We start from the raw sequence: 22,551 nt of genomic DNA on the forward strand, positions 1-22,551 counted from the left end.
AAAGAAAGAAGGAAAGAAAGAAAGTAAGATGGAATAAGAATACAAAAAATTAAAAGAGGCAAACACAGAAGCAAAGAAGAAGAAACAATTTACTTGTAAAAGAGAAAAGTAAGTACCGTAGAGTCTCATTTATCCTACCTTCGCTTATCCAACATTCCGTATTATCTGACATCCCACCGCAAAAAAAAACAAAAAAAAAAGCATCAATTGGCAACAAGAACCACAAGTTGCGAGCGTGAGCGGAGTCTATTTTTTGTTGCTCCCGACTCTACCGCAGCTAATTACAGTGGAACCTCGGTTTGCGAGCATAATTCGTTCCAGAAACGTACTCGCAGTCCAAAGCACTCATATATCAAAGTGAATTTCCCCATAAGTTCAGACAGTTCTGTAACTGTACATTTTTTCACTTAATGTTTTCTGTTGTTTTGTTGTAAAACATGATTATTAGGTTCGTAATGTGTAAAATTATAACACAGTTTGACATTTAATAGGCTTTTTCTTAACACCTCCCATTATCCAACATTTTCACTTATCCGACGTTCTGCCGGCCCGTTTATGTCGGATAAGCGAGACTCTACTGTAGTTAGTAAAAAACAAATGGAGATGGTGTGAACTGAGAATGATACCCAGCGCTTTTATAGAGTGCCAATATTAGATCAAGGAGGCCAAGAGATGAAAAATAAAAGGTTATTAGAAAATGCTAACATAAGAGTGAGTAAGTGCAAGTAATGAAATAGTTTCACAGTTAAACTATCTCAAACCTGCATTAAACACTTATCAGGGACAACATCCAGGAAAAACACTTGAAAATCTTGAGGCCACCTCAGCTGCCACTTAAAGAGCCATGCCTGCCTGATAAATTACAGAAACTGTGTCCTCCATTTTATGCAGCAACAATTGGAGCTCCTTCCTGCAACTAATTAAGTTTGGTGCCCAAGAAGCAACTAGTTCTGTGGCACCCTTTCCATAAGTCTATTACATCACACTGATAGATAGATAGATAGATAGATAGATAGATAGATAGATAGATAGATAGATAGATAGATAGATAGATAGATAGATAGATAGATAGATAGATAGATAGATAGATAGATAGATAGATAGATAGATAGATAGATAGATAGATAGATAGATAGATAGATAGATATGAAAATGTCCGCTGCAGTCTACTACAAACCCTGTTGAGTCCATCAGGTCAGCCTGTCACTCATTACCCAACCTGCTATATCCTAACACAGGATCACGGGGGTCTGCCAAAGCCAATCCCAGCCAGCATAGGGTGCAAGGCAGGAACATATCCTGGGCAGGGTGCCAGCCCACCGCAGGACACACACACACTCACACAACAAGCACACACTGGGGACAATTTAGGATCGCTAATCCACCTAGCCTGCATGTCTTTGGACTGTGGGAGGAAACCCACGCAGACACGAGGAGAACATGCAAACTTCACACAGGGAGGACCCGGGAAGCGAACCCCGGTCTCCTTACTGCAAGGCAGCAGCACTACCAGTGCACCACCTTGCTGCCAAACTCTGTTAAATAGTTTATAAAATCATAGCAATAATTTTAGCAAATTATCAGGTAGTTAAATAAAAAAAACCAATTTATTAAATACCACAAAACAGGAGTTTAGATCAATGATTTTTGTACACACATGCATGAAAGTAACATCTTTGCGAATGGAAAGTCTGTGCTGTCTAGCCTACATTGAAGTAACTTTACATAAGCTACAATAAAATAATATTCAACACACCAAAAAAAACAGCAAGCAATGATGATGGTTATGCTATCAAAGTATTTTATTTCAACTTTGCAGAGCTTGCAATGAGGTTTATGTTTTATTGATTTATCTGTGTGGTGTTACATATATAAAATGCTATGTGTTGTCTATCTGTCAGGCAAAAACTGTCTGAACCTTGGCCCTCGAAGCTGGATCACGGTCTCAAACAGCAGCTTTATTCCATGATACGTGCAATTGGGCAAACAGGCTATGCCGGCCCTAGAATTGGGCTTCAACTCCTTCTCACATTCAGGAAAAGCAATGTGGCACTCACAAGGCGCATTGGTCCAGCATAGCTGACAGGCAAAGATAGCCACTCATGGCGAGGTGAGTTACATAGAGGTCTGGGGTCCCTAGGCAAAAAAAATTCCAGGGGCCCTCCAACTCAGTCTCCCCCAAGTTCCAATATGGTAGAATTTATTACCATTATTTTAGCACAAAATCCTGTATTTGTATTTTGTAAATGCACAGTATAAATAAAACAACACAATAAAAACATTTGTAGAGAAAACAGAATGGCAATAATACTAGTGATTAACAAAGTACTGTATATCAAATCAAGAAAAAGAATGAAGTAAATTTAAAAATCAAAAGAGTAAAAAGAAATAAAATATAAAATAAATTATGGGTGTACATGGTAATAAAATAAATACAAAGTGCATATTATAATATTTAGAAAAAGAACTACAGATAATATATGTTTTAAAAAAAAAGTCATGTAAAGATATTACTGTAACTTTCCAAATCGCGTGTTGCGGACCTAAGCCCAAAGGTGTCCGTGCTGCAGAACACGCGCCCACGGCAGGCAGAGAGCAAACTGAACTGAAGTTCATCGCTGGTTGGTGAGACTTCGGCGTTCGAGTTTTCACCACCGACTGGATGATCGACTTCAGGTTGTTGATTCTTCTCCAATTCGGATGTCGGCTTTTATTCCATCTGTAATTATGGTTTTACTGGCGGATTTGATTAATTTTTCGCTCCACATTGGTTATCAGCTATTCTCCATGGCTGCTGTCACTTCATTGTGTGTGTGTGTGTTAGAAGCTCCTTCCGATTCCGCAGAATTCTCACTAATTAAGCATGCCCAGGTTAACATTACAGATTACTTACTACTTTACCCATCGTCCTTTCCTCATGTACTTTTTCCTCGCTTTTTGCTTCCAGACATGTAAATCCACTTCTAACTAAAAAAAAAAAAAAGTAGCATTGATCACACTTTCGCATCGGAGATCGTATACTTCAATGGGAGTAGGAGACTGTGGAAGATTGTGGGTTCGCTTCCCGATTCCTCCCTGTGTGGATAGCGCTTTGAGTACTGAGAAAAGCGCTATATAAATGTAATGAATTATTATTAATTATTATTTAATGAGTATCTATGGAAATGGACGCCCTCGAGGGGAGCTCAGGCAATTGTCTGCCGTAACGCAGACTGACGGCGTTCATCGCACACGTAACATATAATATAAAAAGGCCAGGACACTGCTAGGTCATGAAAAAGGTGGCGACATCATTGGCAGGGTCAGCTGGGTTTCGTGACGGTCAGACTTAAGAGTTGCTAACTGTGAAGTGTATTATGCAGTCCGATGACAAGAACAAGAAGAACAACAGCGCCATCTGCTGACCAACAACTACGAGACACACATTTCATGGCAAAAAAGCGATACATAGTGGCATGTCGCGAAGAAAATCAAGACCCACGGCAAACTGCTCGGCATCAGGTCAAACATGCAGGAAGCGATTCAGTGACAAACCACGAGAAACCATAAAATGACAAGACACAGCCAGGTATGTCAAAGTAAGAGGCAGGCCTGCATATACAGTCATTGTGCAGTGGTCTGACACTCCGGCCAATTGGCATGCCAGACTCACTCCACCATACACACTCACGGCAATACAACCACGAAGAACAAGTCTGCCGAGAAACAAGCAGATCTTCAAGTACTCAGAACTCCCACCCATTGACGAGCGTAGCTTTTGCATCCTTTCATCGATGTTTGTTTGATGAACACTACTTGGGAAAGTCGAATCGGCTGTATGCTCACTGTGGGGCACAGTTTTTTTGCCAAAAGGGAAAAGTCCAGCTTGCCCTGTATAAACCTCCACATGTATTAAAAGGCATTACAACTTCCACAGGGAGTGCAACAAGAAACTATTTAGAACACAACACACTTTTAACAGCTCCTTATCTTTTGCATCCAATGATATGCTGGCTATGTGTCCAGAATTCATAATCAAGTTTTTCATTCCATTGGTGGGCTACACCCCTGAAAAGGCCAACCTCCAGCCTACGTCACTCTTTACATTACAGATCTTGATAAAGCAAACAAAAACTCTCAAGGCCTAAAAAATGCACATTACGCCAGCTTAGTCTACGTTTTTAATGGCCTTTCATTCGAGGGCCAGAGGTCCGCGTGTTCCACTAGTCCAGTGGTTGAACTAAAAGAAATGTTTGAGTTTAAGGCACACTATGCAGATGGGGTAAAACTGGCTCAAACACAGAAGGTGGTGGGAGGAACGCTCCTTAAATTTGGCAATGTGTAAAATGATGTCCTGGAAGCACTACTCTTTTAAATTAGATAAAAATTGGCTAACAAACTGGTGAGGCTTGCTGATGGCACCACCCAGGGTAGAAGAGTTAATACCCAAGAGCTTGGCTTCTCAACCTGTAGTGTGCAAAGAAGTACTGGGGGGTACGTGAGGGAGTACACAAGCAGCAAGTGCAGGTCAGAGGTGTAGAGCAGGGGGCTTCAACACGTCGCTTGCGAGCTACCGGTAGCTCGCAACCCCTTTCCAGGTAGCTTACCAAAGGGTTAATGAATCCTACATAAATTTGAAAACTTGATTAGTCAAATTAGGGCTGGGCGATCTTTTCAAAAATCATATTACAATCCTTTTAACACAAAATCACAATCTGAATTTCAATCTATCTTTTCAATGTGACATACACTTAAGAGAATATCTTGACTCAAACTCATCAGGACCTAAGTAACACTTTATTTTAAATATCAAACAAAGTTGAATTCAATTGTTCTCTCGTTCGCTAGCTAAGCGGAGTTAAGGAACACCCCCCGAAGCTGGCTAGTGAGTGAGGAAGCCATTTTCCCCTCGGCCTGCTGCGTGGATCCGGGATTTGCACAAATAAATCGAAACCGCAAGCGAACTGTGATACATAGCGAAATGACAGAAGTCGCAAAATCAACCGGAATGTTCAAGTAAATTATAGAAAAAAACCCGAACTACTGTGCTTGAAAGTTTGTGAACCCTTTAGAATTTTCTATATTTCTGCATAAATATGACCTAAAACATCATTAGATTTTCACTCAAGTCCTAAAAGTAGATAGAGAAGCCAGTTAAACAAATGAGACAAAAATATCATACTTGGTCATTTATTTATTGAGGAAAATGATTGAATATTACATATTTGTGAGTGGCAAAAGTATGTGAACCTCTAGGATTAGCAGTTAGTTTGAAGGTGAAATTAGAGTCGGGTGTTTTCAATCAATGGGATGACAATCAGGTGTGAGTGGGCACCCTGTGTTATTTAGAGATAAGGAATCTATTAAAGTCTGCTCTTCACAACACGTTTGTGGAAGTGAATCATGTCACGAACAAAGAAGATTTCTGAGGACCACAGAAAAAGAGTTGTTGATGCTCATCAGGCTGGAAAAGGTTACAAAACCATCTCTAAAGAGTTTGAACTCCACCAATCCACAATCAGACAGATTGTGTACAAATGGAGGAAATTGAACGCCACTGTTACCCTCCCCAGAAGTGGTCAGTCAACAAAGATCACTCCAAGAGCAAGGCATGTAATAGTCGGTGAGGTCACAAAGGAGCCCAAAGTTAACTTCTAAGCAACTGAAGGCCTCTCTCACATTGGCTAATGTTCATGTTCATGAGTCCACCATCAGGAGAACACTGAACAACAATGGTGTGCATGGCAGGGTTGCAAGGAGAAAGCCACTGCTCTCCAAAAAAACATTGCTGCTCGTCTGCAGTTTGCTAAAGATCACGTAGACAAACCAGAAGGCTATTGGAAGAATGTTTTGTGGATGGATGAGACCAAAATAGAACTTTTTGGTTTAAATGAAAAGCATTATGTTTGGAGAAAGGAAAACACTGCATTCCAGCATAAGAACCTTATCCCATCTGTGAAACATGGTGGTGGTGGTATCATGGTTTGGGCCTGTTTTGCTGCATCTGCGCCAGGATAGCTTGCCTTCATTGATGGAACAATGAATTCCGAATTATATCAGAGAATTCTAAAGGAAAATGTCAGGACATCTGTCCTTGAACTGAATCTCAAGAGAAGGTGGGTCATGCAGCAAGACAACGACCCTAAGCACACAAGTCGTTCTACCAAAGAATGGTTAAAGAAGAATAAAGTTAATGTTTTGGAATGGACAAGTCAAAGTCCTGACCTTAATCCAATCGAAATGTTGTGGAAGGACCTGAAGCGAGCAGTTAATGTGAAGAAACCCACCAACATCCCAGAGTTGAAGCTGTTCTGTATGGAGGAATGGGCTAAAATTCCTCCAAGCCGGTGTGCAGGACTGATCAACAGTTACTGGAAACTTTTAGTTGCAGTTATTGCTGCAAAGGGGGGTCACACCAGCTACTGAAAGCAAAGGTTCACATACTTTTGCCACTCACAAATATGTAATATTCAATCATTTTCCTTAATAAATAAATGACCAAGTATAATATTTTTGTCTCATTTGTTTAATTGGTTTCTCTTTATCTACTTTTAGGACTTGAGTGAAAATCTGATGATGTTTTAGGTCATATTTATGCAGTAATATAGAAAATTCTAAAGGGTTCACAAACTTTCAAGCACAACTGTAAATCCGTTAAGTAGTTCTCTCATGAAAAGCGGACAGACATTGGATTTTATATATTATATATTAGTAAACCTTCAAAATAATGTGCAGTTAAAGTCTCAACAGCATTCTCAGCATTTGTGGAGCTTAGCAGAGCCAGACAACTATAAGAATCTTCACCAAGCAGCTCTGAAAATGTCTGCTTTGTTTGGGTCTCCATACCTCTGTGAGTCTGACATGAATGTCATGAAATCAAAGTTCAGAACGAGACTGACAGACGAACATTTAAATGACTCCATAAGAGTGAACCTGAGTGGCTCCACTCCACCATACGCCTGCCTCTGTTGTTGACTCCATGCAGTGCCAGTCATCTGACTAACTGAAAAACACATCACACATGCAACTGGACCTGTGAATAAAGTGAAACAGAGACATGGAACAAAATGACAAATGAATATATCATATCTGTGTATTTGGAATTTCATTGTTTTGTTTTGATAGCATTCATGTTTTAATTCATTAGTGTGAGATACACTAGAAAATGTATACAGACATACAAAATGCACTTGCAGGTGAATTAATATTTTTTTGTGATGTTTTAATGCAAAATGTGAGTTGTGGACAGCAACATTTTGTAAATGTTCAGGCAAAACAATCTTATTCAGTTTGTTTGGGTTGAAATAAGCTATGAGAATAAACATTAGAAAACATGAGGAGCTCTCGGCCATTTTCATTTTGTAAAAGTAGCGCTCAGAGGAAAAATGGTTAGAGACCCCTGATGTAGAGAGACACACAGAGCTCCACTGCAAGGGGAAGAGAATGAAGACGCATGACACAGCAAGAACTCCTCCCAAGTCTGGAATTTCAGCGCCGGTTACTTACAAATCTCTTATGTTGTAATCTAATAAAACAGGAGAATCCTGCTACACTTTCAAAATTGCCTCTTTTGTACCATTATAGGATCTACTCTCTATATATAAAATCCTAAGCCTAAAAATGCAACTGTGACGTTTTTATGTCACGTTTTTTGCCACTCTTTAAATCAGGCTTATTTTAAAACCTACATATATGTGTTTGGCATCATTCTTTTCAGAATTTATCAAACTTTAATGTGATGTTGTTAGATTTTCAGATTCTTATTCTGTTCTTAAATTATAAAATAAAAATATCAAGAACTCATGTCTCGCAAGACGAGACTTTGTGCCAAGAGATTTAACCACACCCGGGGCCAGAAATAAAACGCAAAGAGTAAGACAGTTGCTGTACAGGCTTTTAAACGTTCAAAGCGCTGCACAAGATGCAGATCACATGGCACGACAGCAGCAGCAAGCCAACAGCTGATCGAGCAAAGAGGAAGTAAAAAAATAAAAAGTACTTGTTTCCCATTGTATCACTGTTTAAGAGGGGTTTCAGAGGAGCGACCGTGTCACCTTGGGATGCGTTCAGCCCACCTCTTCACAACGGCGCGTAGCGCTGGTGGGGTGGAGGGGCGAAGCCCCCTACTCTCATTAAAATATCTTAGCTTTTTATGGCCATATGCTTGTTGAAGCATATGATATGGGGCACACTCGATCACTTGTGGAAAAGGTCAAGTACAGACTGGCAAAGGTGTAAGAACAGGTAAGCCTGGGACACCACTTAGCTAAGACAGGTCTCCAAATTTCTAATGGTCCAGTTGCTTTGAACTTTGTCACCTATAAGTAATTTCTTTTATTCTTTGGAGCATTCTGTATTTCACTATGGTTTGCACAGAGTTTGTACTAAGAGCCAAAACTTGATTTGGAATGATCCATGATGTGTCTGTTCTCTTAGATTTTCAGAAATCTAAAAACTGTTGGTTTTTACAAGTATTTACTTAGCTTTCTATTGCACTGTTTTCAAGTCTTTGTCATATGGCTATAGTTGATATTTATGGCAGTCATTTCAGAAAATTGAGGCTAATTTGGTACCAGTAAATGAAAACTGCATCCAAGTGTACGTGTTATCACTAAAAACAAACTTCCTATCAGTGTATCATTCACATCTACCAAAATCATCACCATCTGCAACAATATAAACTCCACACAGAGCAGAATATTCAAGGGGAGACCAAGTGACAATTGACTATTTTTTAAAAACACTAGAGCAGATGTGTGCCAACTAGGAAACCACCATACTTTATTTTCTTTAATTTTAAGGCAAAATTATTGCTTACTGGTAAGAAAAAGACATTAGTATGATGTCACACATGAATTACTAAACTTATTCCTCCTCTCTTTGTGGATTTGTTAGTATTCAGGCCAAAACTCAAGGGAATAAGCACCAGTCACTGTGGTTCTCAGGGATCAATTGGGAATCCCTTTAAGCATTGTGTTAATTTTCCCCCCTCAAACAAGCTATGTCTAATTATGCTTAAATAAAATAGATTTATTTGTAACAGTTTAGGTTTGCACATTTTGAGCATTTTCCCCAGGAGCTAAAAGTTAAAAATAATAATTAATTGGCCATTAATAAATATTTTAACATCCATTTTAAAAAGAGTGAAAAAACAGCACAAAATGGTAATGACTTTAAATGTGGGCCCATAACGGAGGTTAATAAGAGGTTTATTACCCATTTTAAAAAATATACCGCATATTCCAGCAGCAGATGGGGAATATCTGAAACATTAGCCTAACAATCGAAAATCATATTCTCATTGCACTCTTGCCATTTCAAGTAATTATTTTAATCTATAATCCACTTGTAGACAGTACACATAAGAAAAATAACTCAGTTACTTAAACTGAACTCGGTGCTTCCTGTGTATCAAAAACTTTGAGGAGTTCGCTCTGTAACTGAAAAAACTGATTTTCTGGAAGAAGATACTTCTTGATTATCTGTATAACTGTCTCCTCTGTAGTAGACTCAAAATCTTTCCGATTTTTGAAGGGTAAGTGACCGGCCAGCTCACAAAGAGCAACGTTAAAGGCAGATTCTTCCTTGGCACCAAAGCAGGACATTCGTGGCCATAGCACAATGCGGATGCCTGATCGAACAAGAAAAGTGTCACAGCGGTGATGATCAGGCTGGCAGCCCCTGGTTATAAACATGTTGTGAGCAATATCTTTTTCAACGAAAACCTGTGTGATTTTCCAAATCCTGTCCACCAACCTTTCCAGATCATCGCCATCAGTGTAAAACAGAAAACCTGGGGGAAAGTCGGGAAGAAAGTAGAAGTTATGATGTGGGGACAGGGGCACTGCTGGTGTTCCTTCAAGCAGAAGTCTATGATTGAGGTAGTAACAGTGCAGATGTAAGTGATTCACTGAGGCAAAGGCACCCAAGCTGTTAAATCCGACACGGAAACCCGGGTCTGAACTTAGCAAAACGGACTCAATTCCAATTCGGATGGCATCCATCGTCAGAATTTGCGGAAGGCAAAGTTCGGGGTAAGGAACAATCAAAGAGTGGCAAAATTCCAGAGGACTTACATTAATAACAAAGAGTATTTTATCACAAATTACTCCATTATAGTCAAAATCACAACGGCGACAATGTCCTTCTCTTTGAATTTCAAAGAGAATTTCGCCTGATTTAATCTTATTAAAATTAAACTGACTGGGATCGAATACTTGCTTAATGCTCTGTATCTCTTGCGGTTTACGTCTTAGGGCGCCCCTCTGAATATTTAACTGTGCGACAAAATGCCGCGATCCAGGTAAGATACGCGTCTGCAATTCTCCGAGATGGTATTTAAAGAAGCCTCGCTCCATCTTCTCTTGCCACTTGGACCTCAGAATTTTGTCGAAGCGAGAAAGCGCATCATCGTCAAGACACTGAGCACTGCCCCGGATAAAGTCTTCTTCAGCATACGTAAAAATATACACAGATGTGTCACCATTACAAAATTTTATATACTGAGCTTGGAAACCACTAAAGCAAGCGGCATCTTCACCGGGCAACGCCATAACTATTTCAATTCCGGAAAGTCTCTTCAGGGGCGCATGCGCAAAATGTTCGGTTGTCCTATAATATGCCTGACATATAAAAGCAATATAAACTAAAGCTTTTAATTGTATCTGATGATTAAAAAAGCACAGAATGATTGTACCACATGAATGTCTTTTCTTTCGAGTTTACTGGCAAAAGTACCGGCGCCCACTTTATTCAAGCCCCCTAGGAAAGACACGGAGGAACGAACGATCGTCGAACGCATAGACATATATACATAGATAGACGCCGCATTCACCATAGACATATATATAGGGTGGTCCAGATCTAATTATGCAATTTTCATTACGCTATAACTCATTAAGTTTATTACATGGAGAATTAACAGCACCTGCCCTGTACATAGAGATTTCACTTAAAATTCTTTTTGTTGCCGATAGACGGCAGCACCTGCTCTGCATTCCAAAATGGCGGGGAGACGGCTGTCAGATGAACAGTTGCATAACTAGATCTGCACCACCCTATATATAGACGCCGCATTCGCTGTGTTGCCCAGTCGACACGATACGTCAGCGCATACGCCATATTGCGAGTGGCAAAAGTGCCATTTAAACTAATACAGGTAGACGTGGAAACCGGGTTTTCTGATGAAAAAACAATAACGTTTAAAACAGTATCGTTTACATACAACAGATTTTGGCAAATCGTTTACATGCAATTATTTATATCCATTTATACACTAATAATGGCAATTATTAAACAATAATAATAAATTATTACTATTATTAAATAATTCTTCCCATATAAGTAACATTTCTTGGACTGCCTTCTTCCACCTCCAAAACATTTCTAGACTTTGTCCTGGTCTTACGCAACACAGTACTTAAGTATTGGTTAATGCCCTAGTCACCTCACGTATAGATTACTGTAATGCTATTCTATCTGGCATCCCACAAAAACTTATCTATCGCTTACAACTTCTTCAAATTCTGCTGTCAGGATAATAACCTGTTCTAAATCCACTGAACATAATACACCTATTCTCTCTCAACTTCACTGGCTCCCTGTTAACTACAGAATACAATACAAAATACTACTCTTAACATTTAAAGCTCTCCACAACCTCACTGATCTCCTACAGACTTACACTCCCTCTCACTCACTCAGATCCTCATCTGCAGCTCGACTTTCTGTACCGCACATCAAACTCTGTTCTATGGGAGCTCGAGCGTCCTCTAGTGCTCCTCAACTCTGGAATTCTCTTCCCTCTCATATATCAGCTCGATTCAATAACATATTTTCAAACTACCCTCAAAACTTACTTTTTCAAACTGGCATACCAATTGTGTATTTTGCACTGTTACTGCCTGTTATCTTTGTTTGTTTGCTAATTATTGCTTTTTGATTTATCATTCTCTTGTTTTAATTTTACTAATGTTGTTTAATTTTATTGTAAGGTGACCTTGAGTGCTCAGATTATAAAACTGGATTTTCTAATGGCCAAATATAACCAAAACAATTGTTCAGCCTTACCTATGAAATGTAATCCCCTGGGATCTGGTTTGGGGCGTACAGCGGTTTGTACAATCCCAAGCAGCACATTATTCATTACTTCACTCCACAGCAGTGCCACTCGCAATATGGCGGCGACGTTGCCGTACGATGCTGCTGGTCATGCGGCGTCAAATAATTCTATGTCTATGGTCGAACAAGCTGAGCGAGTCTGGAAACCAACAGTACTCTCTGTTGGTTGATTGTACACCCGACTGGATTGCTGTTAATGTGCGCCAAGTATGTGTGGGCAGGCGTCAAAGTGCGAAAGAACAGAAGGATCATCCGTGGCATTGTGGGAATTAAGAAGGGTACCTAATCCAATAATAATAATTAAAAATAAAAGCTACTTTAAAAACTGAATATTTTTATGACACCTTTTCAGTGTAACATTTCAATTTTGTTTATGCTGTTAGTGCAGTGGCTATCAAGACAAAAGTGGCAGTGACTCCCTAAACAGGCTGCATAAAAGCCCATAAAGTGACAATTAAATAATGTCCAGTTATGAGGTGTAGACTACTGCAGTGAGTGGTGCATTCACTGATTTAGGACCAGCTGTCAATCATCATAACCCATTAAAGTATTAAAGTTTAGGATATGACAGGAAACTGGAGATTTTAATAATTCATATAATAATATATATATACTAGCCATGTGCACACAACTATGCGTGTTAAAGTTGTCTGTGAAGGGCTTCCTGTTTAAACGCGGCTGCCAGTCGTGAACTGGGCCTTCGTTGCACAGCATTATGATTTTTTACAAGGGAAACAAAATTACAAAACAAAACCCTTAGACATCGATTCGATAGGAACGGCCTACTCGGAATCACTGTCCGAATAGTAATTATGTGGTGGTGGTGGAGCATTTCTGCTTCTCTCCGTTCACAGTCCGTCTCGTTTTCACGACGCTGTCGTTTCCTCTCACGATCTCTTCTCAACCTTTCTCCAATCTCGCAGGTTGCTTTGTGGCAATCCAAAGAGTAAGGAAGAACCAATGCTTCTTTCTTGAACTCCAAACGCCGACTGATGGAAAATCACAAAAGTGTGTCCGACTTATATACTCTGACCTCCGACTCCAAGAAGCGGGTGAACATTCGATTTGGACGAAGTGCTGCCAACGACGGTAAATAGAAACACAAAAAACCACAGTCTCAACAACGAAGCAGGTGTCGACGCCAGATCTAAACACAAAGCACGGTGTCGACGCCAGATCTAAACACAAAGAGTGGTATTGACAGTGTTTGTAAAGAAAAGTAACAACCAAGGCAGTGTCAGGGGAACATGAATTCGCGGACAAACAAAGATCAAGATCCAAATGAAGATTATATATAAAGATTAGTTAATTTAAAGCACAACAATTTGTTTAGTTTGAATGTCTGTGTTTTGAGGTGTGACTGGAATACTACAGTCTTCAGTAGTATAAGCCAGGAGGAGATTCTTAATGCAATGCCTATGTTTTAGCTGTGTCTCTGCTGCCATCTAGTGCTTCTTCTTCTAATTAATTCGCGGACAAACAAAGATCAAGATCCAAATGAAGATTATATATTATTATTATTATATAGAGATATATATCCAATGTCTGTCTGTCAGTCTCTCTGTATATCTCTCCGCTTTTCACGAGAGAACTACTTAACGGATTTAGATCTATTTTTTTTCTATAATTTTCATGAATATTCCAGTTGATTTTGCGACTTCTCTCATTGCACTATGTATCCTAGTTCGCTTGCGGTACCGATTTATTTGTGTGAATCTGAAAGACAGGCAGCGGGCCGAGGAAAGGGGGCAGGGTCCTCCTCACTCACTCAAGCGCCAGCCTCGGGGAGTACCTTACCTCCGCTTAGCTAGAGAACGAGAGATCTACTTAACAGATTTAGATTGGGGTTTTCTATAATTTGCTTATACATTCCGGTTGATTTTGCGACTTCTCTCATTGTGCAAAGAATCATAGTTTGCTTGCAATAATGATATATTTGCGCTAATCCGAAAAAGAGGCTGCTGGACAAGGAGAGGAGGAAGAGTGATGTCAGGAGAGGGGAGCTGGGTAGGGCCCTTCTTACTGTCCTGTTTCACTTCTACATGGACGGAGCCACAGGGGACGGCTAATATATATATAAACCTGAAGAGAAAATGTTCAAGGATGCTCAGTCAGTGCTTCTCATCTAAAAAATCCATTTAACAACTAACAGATGACATGCCAGAATTAGATGTTGTCTTTGCTTACCAAAAAGTTTTGTATAAGTAATCATTCTATCCAATTTAAGGAAACAGATATCCACACATGTATTTATTGTAGCAGTATAAAGTCATTCAGGCTTTTATGGCAGTGGAGTCAAGACACAGCCTTGAATGGGGAGCCAGTCAGTAGCAGGACACACTCACACATGCCATATTTCTATGTTTTGGGGTATGTCACAGGGAGTGTTTCCAGGATTTATGGTGTTTGAAACATGATTTTAGTTATCTTGTTAATTCATGGCTATGATATATTATACTCTATCAAGGTGAATTTCACGAGACATTCACCAATGATTAGTGTGACAGGGGAGGTGAAGGTTGGTCTTTCATTGTACTTTTTCATTAAGGTGTCCACCAGACTTAATCCACTTTACTGACAAATATTGTCATTGAATAAAGACACTCTACATTTTATTTATCTTGTGTTTCTGTCTTTTTGTTTATTCTGTTATTGTGAGGCAGTAATCTACACATTTCTGTGATTTGTCTGGTGGGTTTAAAACTGGAAGACAAAAAGACAACCCAGAGATTTGTAACAACGATTCAAAAATGATAGCACCAGACCATAGCCTGTAGAGATCCACTTCAAAATCTGCCTTCAAGAGCCAGTGCCACCTTATAGGACTCTATGCCACCCACATACAAACAGTTTTTATTTCAGACTGGCCTGGCCTGATAATCTTATTATATGAACGAGTGAATGGGAGTGTCTGTGGTCACAGTTTAAAGTTCACCTCTTGCTTTCCCAAGTGGACATTCATCATCTTGGCCACAGCCTGCACTTGAGTCTTCCTATTTGTATTTTACATTTTCTTCTTGGTTTTAGTACTTATTCAGTATTTCATACTGCTTTGTAATGTAAATAGCTTAGATGAGAGGAATGACAAAATTGGATTTTTTTCCCATTTTGTTTGGGGTCTCTGGTAGGATTCCTTGATTTGTGTATTAATAATGGTGATTTATTGTAGTGGATTAGAGTGATGCAGTATGATAACAGGCATCCTATAGAATAAAAATAATATTATCATTCAGACCTTGAAATGTTTTAATCCCTTTTCACAGTTTGATTAGAGAATTGTTTACAGCAATAATCAGATTATTCTATCGATTCTGACAAGGGGGGCTCATTTAGAGTAATAGATCCCAGGCTTATTGATAGGGTTTGTTGTGGTGATTCAAGTGATGGCTCTCTTTGAGTATTTGCAATTCTCCAAGTGACCATAGTTTTAACTCATCTGCTCTCATTCTTTATATTCTGCATCTTCTTTATTTATTTACACTCTTGAACAAATAAGTAGTCGCACCCTAAAGCAGTTGTCCAACTTACCTGAAAATTATAATGCAAAGCATGACCTGATCCAGAAATATTTAGGTCTACATGGCCATTACGTTTATGACTACCGCTAGAAGTCTGTGTATTGTGAACAGCATTAAAGGTGAATCACTGGATGGGGTCCGGCCATTTTATACGTTGCAACTACTACTCACTAGAAGTACTGTAAAGACAGAGTGATCAACTGTACACACTACTGGGTGAGCCTGGTGAGGACCAGGTTGTCAGTTTTGGGAAGGTGTGACATATTGCAGCACATGTTGCTTATATAGATGTGACACTGGAATGGTGTTGTTGTTAATAATAATGCTTTGCATTTATATAGCGCTTTTCTCACTACTCAAAGTGCTCAGCAATTGCAGGTTAAGGGCCTTGCTCAAGGGCCCAACAGGGCTATAGTGTTGAGTCTCCTTTGGCATTTACGGGATTCGAACCAGCAACCTTCAGATTGCCAGTGCAGATCCCTAGCCTCACAGCCAACACTGTAGCCCTGAATGTGTCAAATTATCCCTGCACTGCACTTGAATGTGGTGTCCTCCTGGACCACTGGGCAGACTTATTTTATGGCTTACATTAATACACCTACCATTTGCCTCTCACCATCACTGGCTGAGAGTGAACTGCTATGGACTGGCATTAGGTCATCTTCACAAAGAGTTCTACTTATCCCTTGAGGAAGACAGTTAATACATTCACATATGGAGATGATGTTCAATCTGGAAAACTGAATGACAGGTGTCAGTAATCCCTGCCTAACAAGCCATTGACTTCATTCTTCATGCAGAATTAAACATGAGCAAAGTCTGCACATGGTGGATGCTAAGGATCTTGACTCCAGAAATGAAGCAACAGAGCATCCATTGTTCAAAGAAGAATTTAAGTTAATGAATTTGGATGAGAAACAAAAAATAAGAAGCTTTTCATAACCAGGATGAAAATTTATTACAGCCTGCCTTACAAGTCAGTGCTCACCTTGTCAATGTTCAATAATGGTGCAATCCCACAGAGGTGCATCCATGTTCATTTGACCTTGGCTTCAACTAAACTGACAGCAGAGTGCTGCTCTGCACATGTTCAAACTGCCAATAAGCTATTGTGAACATTACACTCCCCAGAAACAATTCTCCAGTCAACAATAAACCAAATACGTCAATCAAGCAATGAAAGTATACATGAATAAGACAAGGGTAAATCAAAAAGTAAAGGTAATTTGAAAATTACTCAGTAATATAGAGATAGAGACTGACACCTTACAACACATTCATAATGGCTTATGAGTACAGTACTTCAAACACGCACAGCACAGCACTCTGCTGTTAGTTTAGCTGAGGCCAAGGTCAGATGACTGTGGAATATACATCATTGTTGAACAACGCACCATAGTGAGATTTCTTTGGGCAGAGGGAGTGAAACCTGCTGAAATTCACTGAAGGGTGTTGGTTTTCAAGAATCAGTAAGCTGTTTGGGCACCCATCTTAGGAAAACTTTATGGTACCCCAAGTCATCACGCACTATGGGATGTGCAGGTCCATAACTGATATCCAAATGTGCAACACCAGCAGACAACATAATCTGTCAGTCTCCTCTAATAAAAGCACTTGTCATGTCCATGTGGGCCTGTGTGTGATGCTGGTAGTTGACTAGCGCGAGGTTCAGCGGTTACACTTGTTCTTTCTGCTTTAAACTTTTTTGCCCATTCATAAATCTTTTGTTAAGTCATGCTGTTTTCACTTCCAAACTGAGCCAACCAACATCCTTTGGTGAAATTCAACAGGTTTCACTCTCTCTGCCCAAAGGAATCTCACTATGTTCAACAAAGGTGTAATCCCACAATGGAGCGTCCATGTTCTGCTGACCTTGGCTTCCTCCAGACTAATGGCAGAGCGCTGCATTGTACTTGTTCAAACTGCCAATAAGCTAGCGAGAAAGTATTGTATTGCATCAGCTTCTGTCCATTGCGGTGACGGTGTAATTTTCAAATTGCACTTACTTTTTGATTTTCCCTTTTATATAGTGTATGTTGTTAAACTGGGTGAGTCAAAATTATGTTAACACTAATGGATTATTTTTATCTCGACCACACTTTTCCAGGTCCATGGATAGGTCATGGTGGACCATTGCCATGGCCTCCACACTACAATGATTTGACACCCTGTGATTTCTGGTTATGGGGTATGGTGGAGGAGTTCGTGATATCAATGACCTGAAGGACAGAATACGGACTGTGGTATCATCCATTCCCCGCAAAATGTGTGTCCGGGCTATAAATGGTACTGTTGCTCATTGGTTTCTGTGTGTCAAACATGATGGCGAAAAGGTTGAGACATTCCTGTAAATCATCTTGCACATATGAAGTATGTTTTGTGAATAAATTGTTTCAAATGTTAACAAAATTTTGACTCGCCCTGTATATAATACCATACAATCACTTCCCAACCTCTGACATCAAATACATATAGAGTATGCAGTATGTTAAAAATAGAAAGAAAAGTAAAAAATGCTGTGAAATCCACATCCTCCCTTGATTTAATGCAATACATTATTAGCAAATGGAAGAAACAGGAAACAGAACACACACACATAGAGCAGGATTACTGCAGTCATGTCAATGGATTACAAGTGGATAGAAAACAACGAATCCTTAAGATAAATCAGCCCAGTTAATTGAGTCCTAGCTTAGATAAGCTTCTCTTAAAGTTTACAACCCAGTGCTGGATGGTTGTAGCAACCTCAGGGTCCAGACCTGAGAGGGACACGCTCCTGATGGTTGCAGAGTACCAGGATGGGAGCAAGAGTACCGGAGAAGCTGGCTATAATGCAGACACAGCACTTAAAGAGCACTTCGGACGCATTCCCTGGCTGCTGAAGCCCATTGGCCTAGATTCACAGCTGCCAGCACGCCTTGAATGTGCACCATGGCCTTGAGTTGGTTCACAGAGCCAAGGGATAGTGTGAAATATGGGTTGTCTCTGACCCCAGTTGAGCAGAGTAAAGTGGAACCAGGGTACATGTCTAAGCAGAGAAAGAGACAAAGCAGACGGGAGCACTTGGAGCTGTTGAACATCAAGATAGTGTGGTGGAAGCAGTGCTGAATATGCCAACGAACATTTTTAGGACCACTCACCAGAACTCAGCATAAAGAGGCCAAAATCCTTCCCTCTGTGTCTCGCCACTACTGGGTCATTACAGTACAAACAAAAAGAAAGCCCTCCTCCAAACGAGAAAATCCTGTACTCATTGACATCCTTGGAATCTCAGCAAGAACACCGTTTCTAGGTAATGTCACAACATTTTGTCGTCAAATCTGTCGTCTTTCAGATTCACACAAATAAATCGGTACTGCAAACAAACTATGATACATAGCGCAATGAGAGAAGTCACAAAATCAACTGGAATGTTCATGCAAATTATAGAAAAAAAACCCGAGCTAAATCTGTTAAGCAGTTCTCTCGTGAAAAGTGGACAGACAGACAGGCAGACAGACAGACAGACAGACGTTGGATTTTATATATATATATATATATATATATATATATATATATATATATATATATATATAGAGAGAGAGAGAGAGAGAGAGAGAGAGAGAGAGAGAGAGAGAGAGAGAGAGATGTTGACATATTCATAATTATTACCTTATTATTTTACTTTATGTGTCTCTGATCTTCACATCTTGTTATTCCAGTAAGCAGCCCTGTAAGGTTGCATTAGGAAAAACCCTAATAAGGAATATTTTATAGCAAACAATATGAGACTAATACCATGATAAAGCTAACCAGTGACGTGCAGCACTGACTCCTTCAAATATATGAACCCAAAAGAGTAGCTGTGACGATGCGGGTTCGCGCATGCTCCCTTCTTCTGTTCGGGAGCCCTTAACCCGACACCGTCGGTAATATCACCGATGAGCTCAGCAGTGAGGCAACAACGTAGCAAGGGAATGGTGCAAAAGTGTCAAGTGCTTTTATTTAAAAACAACAACAAAACAATGTCCAAATAAATAAATGCAGTGCTTCCAAAAAGAGTCATTAAATAAATAATCCATAAAAACAGATGTGAAAAGTGGAGGTTAAAAAAACAATAGAAAAACAATCTTTAAAAACGAGGTTAAAACAACGCTGGAAGCAGTCCTTTAAAACAATTCAGAGCCCGGTGCTTCTTGTACCCTGGCGTCTCTCCTGCTTTTCCCATCTGGGCCCTGCAGCAGGCGAGTCGCTCTCTCAGCAGCTGACCTTTTCTCCGCTCAACTAGTCTGGAGACCTCCCGATCCCTGGCTTTGGTCGCGCACTCATCCCAGACCGAGACTTGGTTTCCTTGACGACCAGGACGCTCACGTCAAGGACTTCACCCACCAAGCCTCCCGACTCCCGCTGCCTTCACGGCCTTACACGGCCTGTCGTCCTTCAGCTGGTCACTCCAGCTCCTTGCTCGCTCAGCTGGAGCGACCACTTCCTTCCGCCACCCTCCTTGGGGCTCACCTTCCAGCTGCCTACCTGAGAGCCTGCACTTGCTCGCTTGCTCTCTCGCTCACACCGGCTCTCTCGCCACACTGCTTCCTGCTCTCCAGCAACCTCCGTCTTTCTTTCTTTCTTTCTTTCTCTCTTTCCTTTTCTTTTTTCCACCCCCTAGCCGACTCACACTTCTATATATCAAGAGGGCATGGTAGCTGTAGCAAATTAGCAACCCCAGGAACAATCACGGATGCGGGCGGTCTCTCACCTGTGCACTTAGGTGAGAAACGCCCACATTGCAAATCATCCCGAGAACTGCTTCAGCCACACAACCACCACGCCCCCTCGCTAAGCTGCGAGTGCGGTGATTATTTGTTTTAAAACGGGCCTTTGATGGGAGCTGGGGACCCGCTATACCACAGTAGCTTATTCACTATTCAATTGGCAGCATGCACATTGACTACTAGTTATGTTTCATATCTCATCAGCATTCTTTACACACACATACAGTCGGAAAGGTGCATATTTGGCTAAGAAAGAATGTTACATTTCTAGCGGCGGGAGAGAACACATTTGCTCCTCACTCTCCATGTGTTCTAAATTTGCTGTTGCAATTCTACAATTCATACTAATTCAATACAAATGAAAGGATTGAGTGGTGTAAAAAAAAAAAAACGGATTTCAATTTTGACTTTTATTGAAATATTTAGCTGTTTTTAAAAGCTTTTATTTCTGATGCTTTAATCAATTCTAATACAGACTGTTCAACGGAAGGATAACAAGAAAAAAAAAGAATAATTTATTTAGGGTCAAAATTTTGTTTTTAAATATTGCATTGTTTTTTACTTAGTCTGATCCCATTTTTTAATAAAATTGAAAACCGTTTATGGTCTTACCTTTATTTGTAAATGAAGTCCATGCGCCTATCCTTCTCTGTCACTTTCTTGTAAAAGTCCCCCTTATTTTCCCCTAGTTCAGCGTTTCTCAACCTTTAAGTATATGTGACCCGAGTTTTTATAACAGTTTTAATCGCGCCCCCCTAACATTTTTTTGAAACCCTAATAAAATGTATTCCTATATTTTTTGCTGCCGATACACCGCTACAAGTTTAAAATGTTCCTACGAATAGCGAAGTTACGCCACATATGGCAACATTCGCGCCCCCTTTTTTGTTACCTAGGGGGGTGCGCCCCACAGTTTGAGAACCGCTGCTTTAGTTTAAAAAATTTTAATCTTCCATTTTGGCAGTCAGTCGGAACAAAAAATAAAAATAAATGGGCCGCTGCAGTGCACTTGACTTTCTGATATCGCTAACTTATCGGCGCCTCTGTGTAGAAGAAGAGCAGCAACAAGCACCGGCAGGGCTCACATGCGCCCCCTTTGGTGTGGCACGGTACTGTCTGTCTCATCTTGTGCCTTTTCACTGCAGTTTTATGTCCGATCAAGCAAGACTACATATGTCACACACATTCATTAAAGATATTAGCCAGACTGTGGAAAGTCAGAGTGTATAATAAACATGTCTGCAAACATTGTATTGGCGACATACAGAGAGACAGCAACAGGCACGCTCCAATTGCACCAATTGCAGGCATCAACCCAGTGTGTGAGAGAGAGCGCAGTCCGAGGTGAGGTGAGGCTCGTTGCTGCAGCACCTCACATTTCTCCCATGTACTTGAATAGGAAATGCGCCAATTCAGTGGTTTTGACTATAAAAATGATCAAAATTATCGGAATCATACAGAAAACAAATTTATAGCACAGACCAGTGGTCACATTTATTTTATGTTATAATTATTAGGTTTTTTTTTTTAACTTTTCATCATGACTCACCTGCCTCCCCTGACCGCAAGTCCCTGTTTACAACATAAAATGTTTTAATAGAATTCAGTCTCTTTGTGCGATCCTTAGACCTGATATGGTCACGTGGCACTGTGGTTGGTGGTTTTCAGAGCTACAAGCAAGAACACATGCCAGTCAAGACTGACTACAAACTATGAGGAAATACAGACTGCTAATTTAAAACTTGAATTCAGTTAATGGCAGGAACTGACTTTGATTAAGAGAATGGCCGAGGTTTATGCTCCCAGTGACAAATACAGTTGGGGTCCAAGAATCAGAACTGGTAAGAATGATAAATACAAATGTAATGTGGTGTTAATTGTATATATAAAATAAACTTTAGGTTGGTGCACTGCAGATCCAGCATGCCGGATTTGACTTCCACCATGTGTAGTCTGAACGTTTTCAGGTCTGTGGGGAGTTTCCCTAATGGGTTCTTCGTTTTTCCTCTCACGTCCCAAAACACGATTCTAAATTGGCCAGTGTGTGTGTAGGTGTGTGCATGTGATGGACCGGTCACCCGTCAAAGCTCTTTTCTGACTTGTGGCCAGTGGCTGTCCTTGTGACATGAATTGGTGTAAGATGTATGCTGTTATTAAATTTTAATAAAGGCGAGTAAGAACAC

The 22,551-nt window shown here is 40.2% G+C and overlaps 1 protein-coding gene across 1 annotated transcript; it reads right to left on the reverse strand.

The window, feature by feature from the left end:
• Positions 1-8,689: 8,689 nt before the first annotated feature.
• On the reverse strand, positions 8,690-10,576 carry gdpgp1 (GDP-D-glucose phosphorylase 1). The gene has a single exon (XM_028823675.2). The coding sequence runs from the start codon at positions 10,530-10,532 to the stop codon at positions 9,363-9,365; it is 1,170 nt and encodes a 389-aa protein (XP_028679508.2). The 5' UTR covers positions 10,533-10,576; the 3' UTR covers positions 8,690-9,362.
• Positions 10,577-22,551: the final 11,975 nt, after the last annotated feature.

The sequence above is a fragment of the Erpetoichthys calabaricus genome, chromosome 17 (assembly GCF_900747795.2).
Source record: "Erpetoichthys calabaricus chromosome 17, fErpCal1.3, whole genome shotgun sequence".
Classification (NCBI taxonomy): Eukaryota; Metazoa; Chordata; class Cladistia; order Polypteriformes; family Polypteridae; genus Erpetoichthys; species Erpetoichthys calabaricus.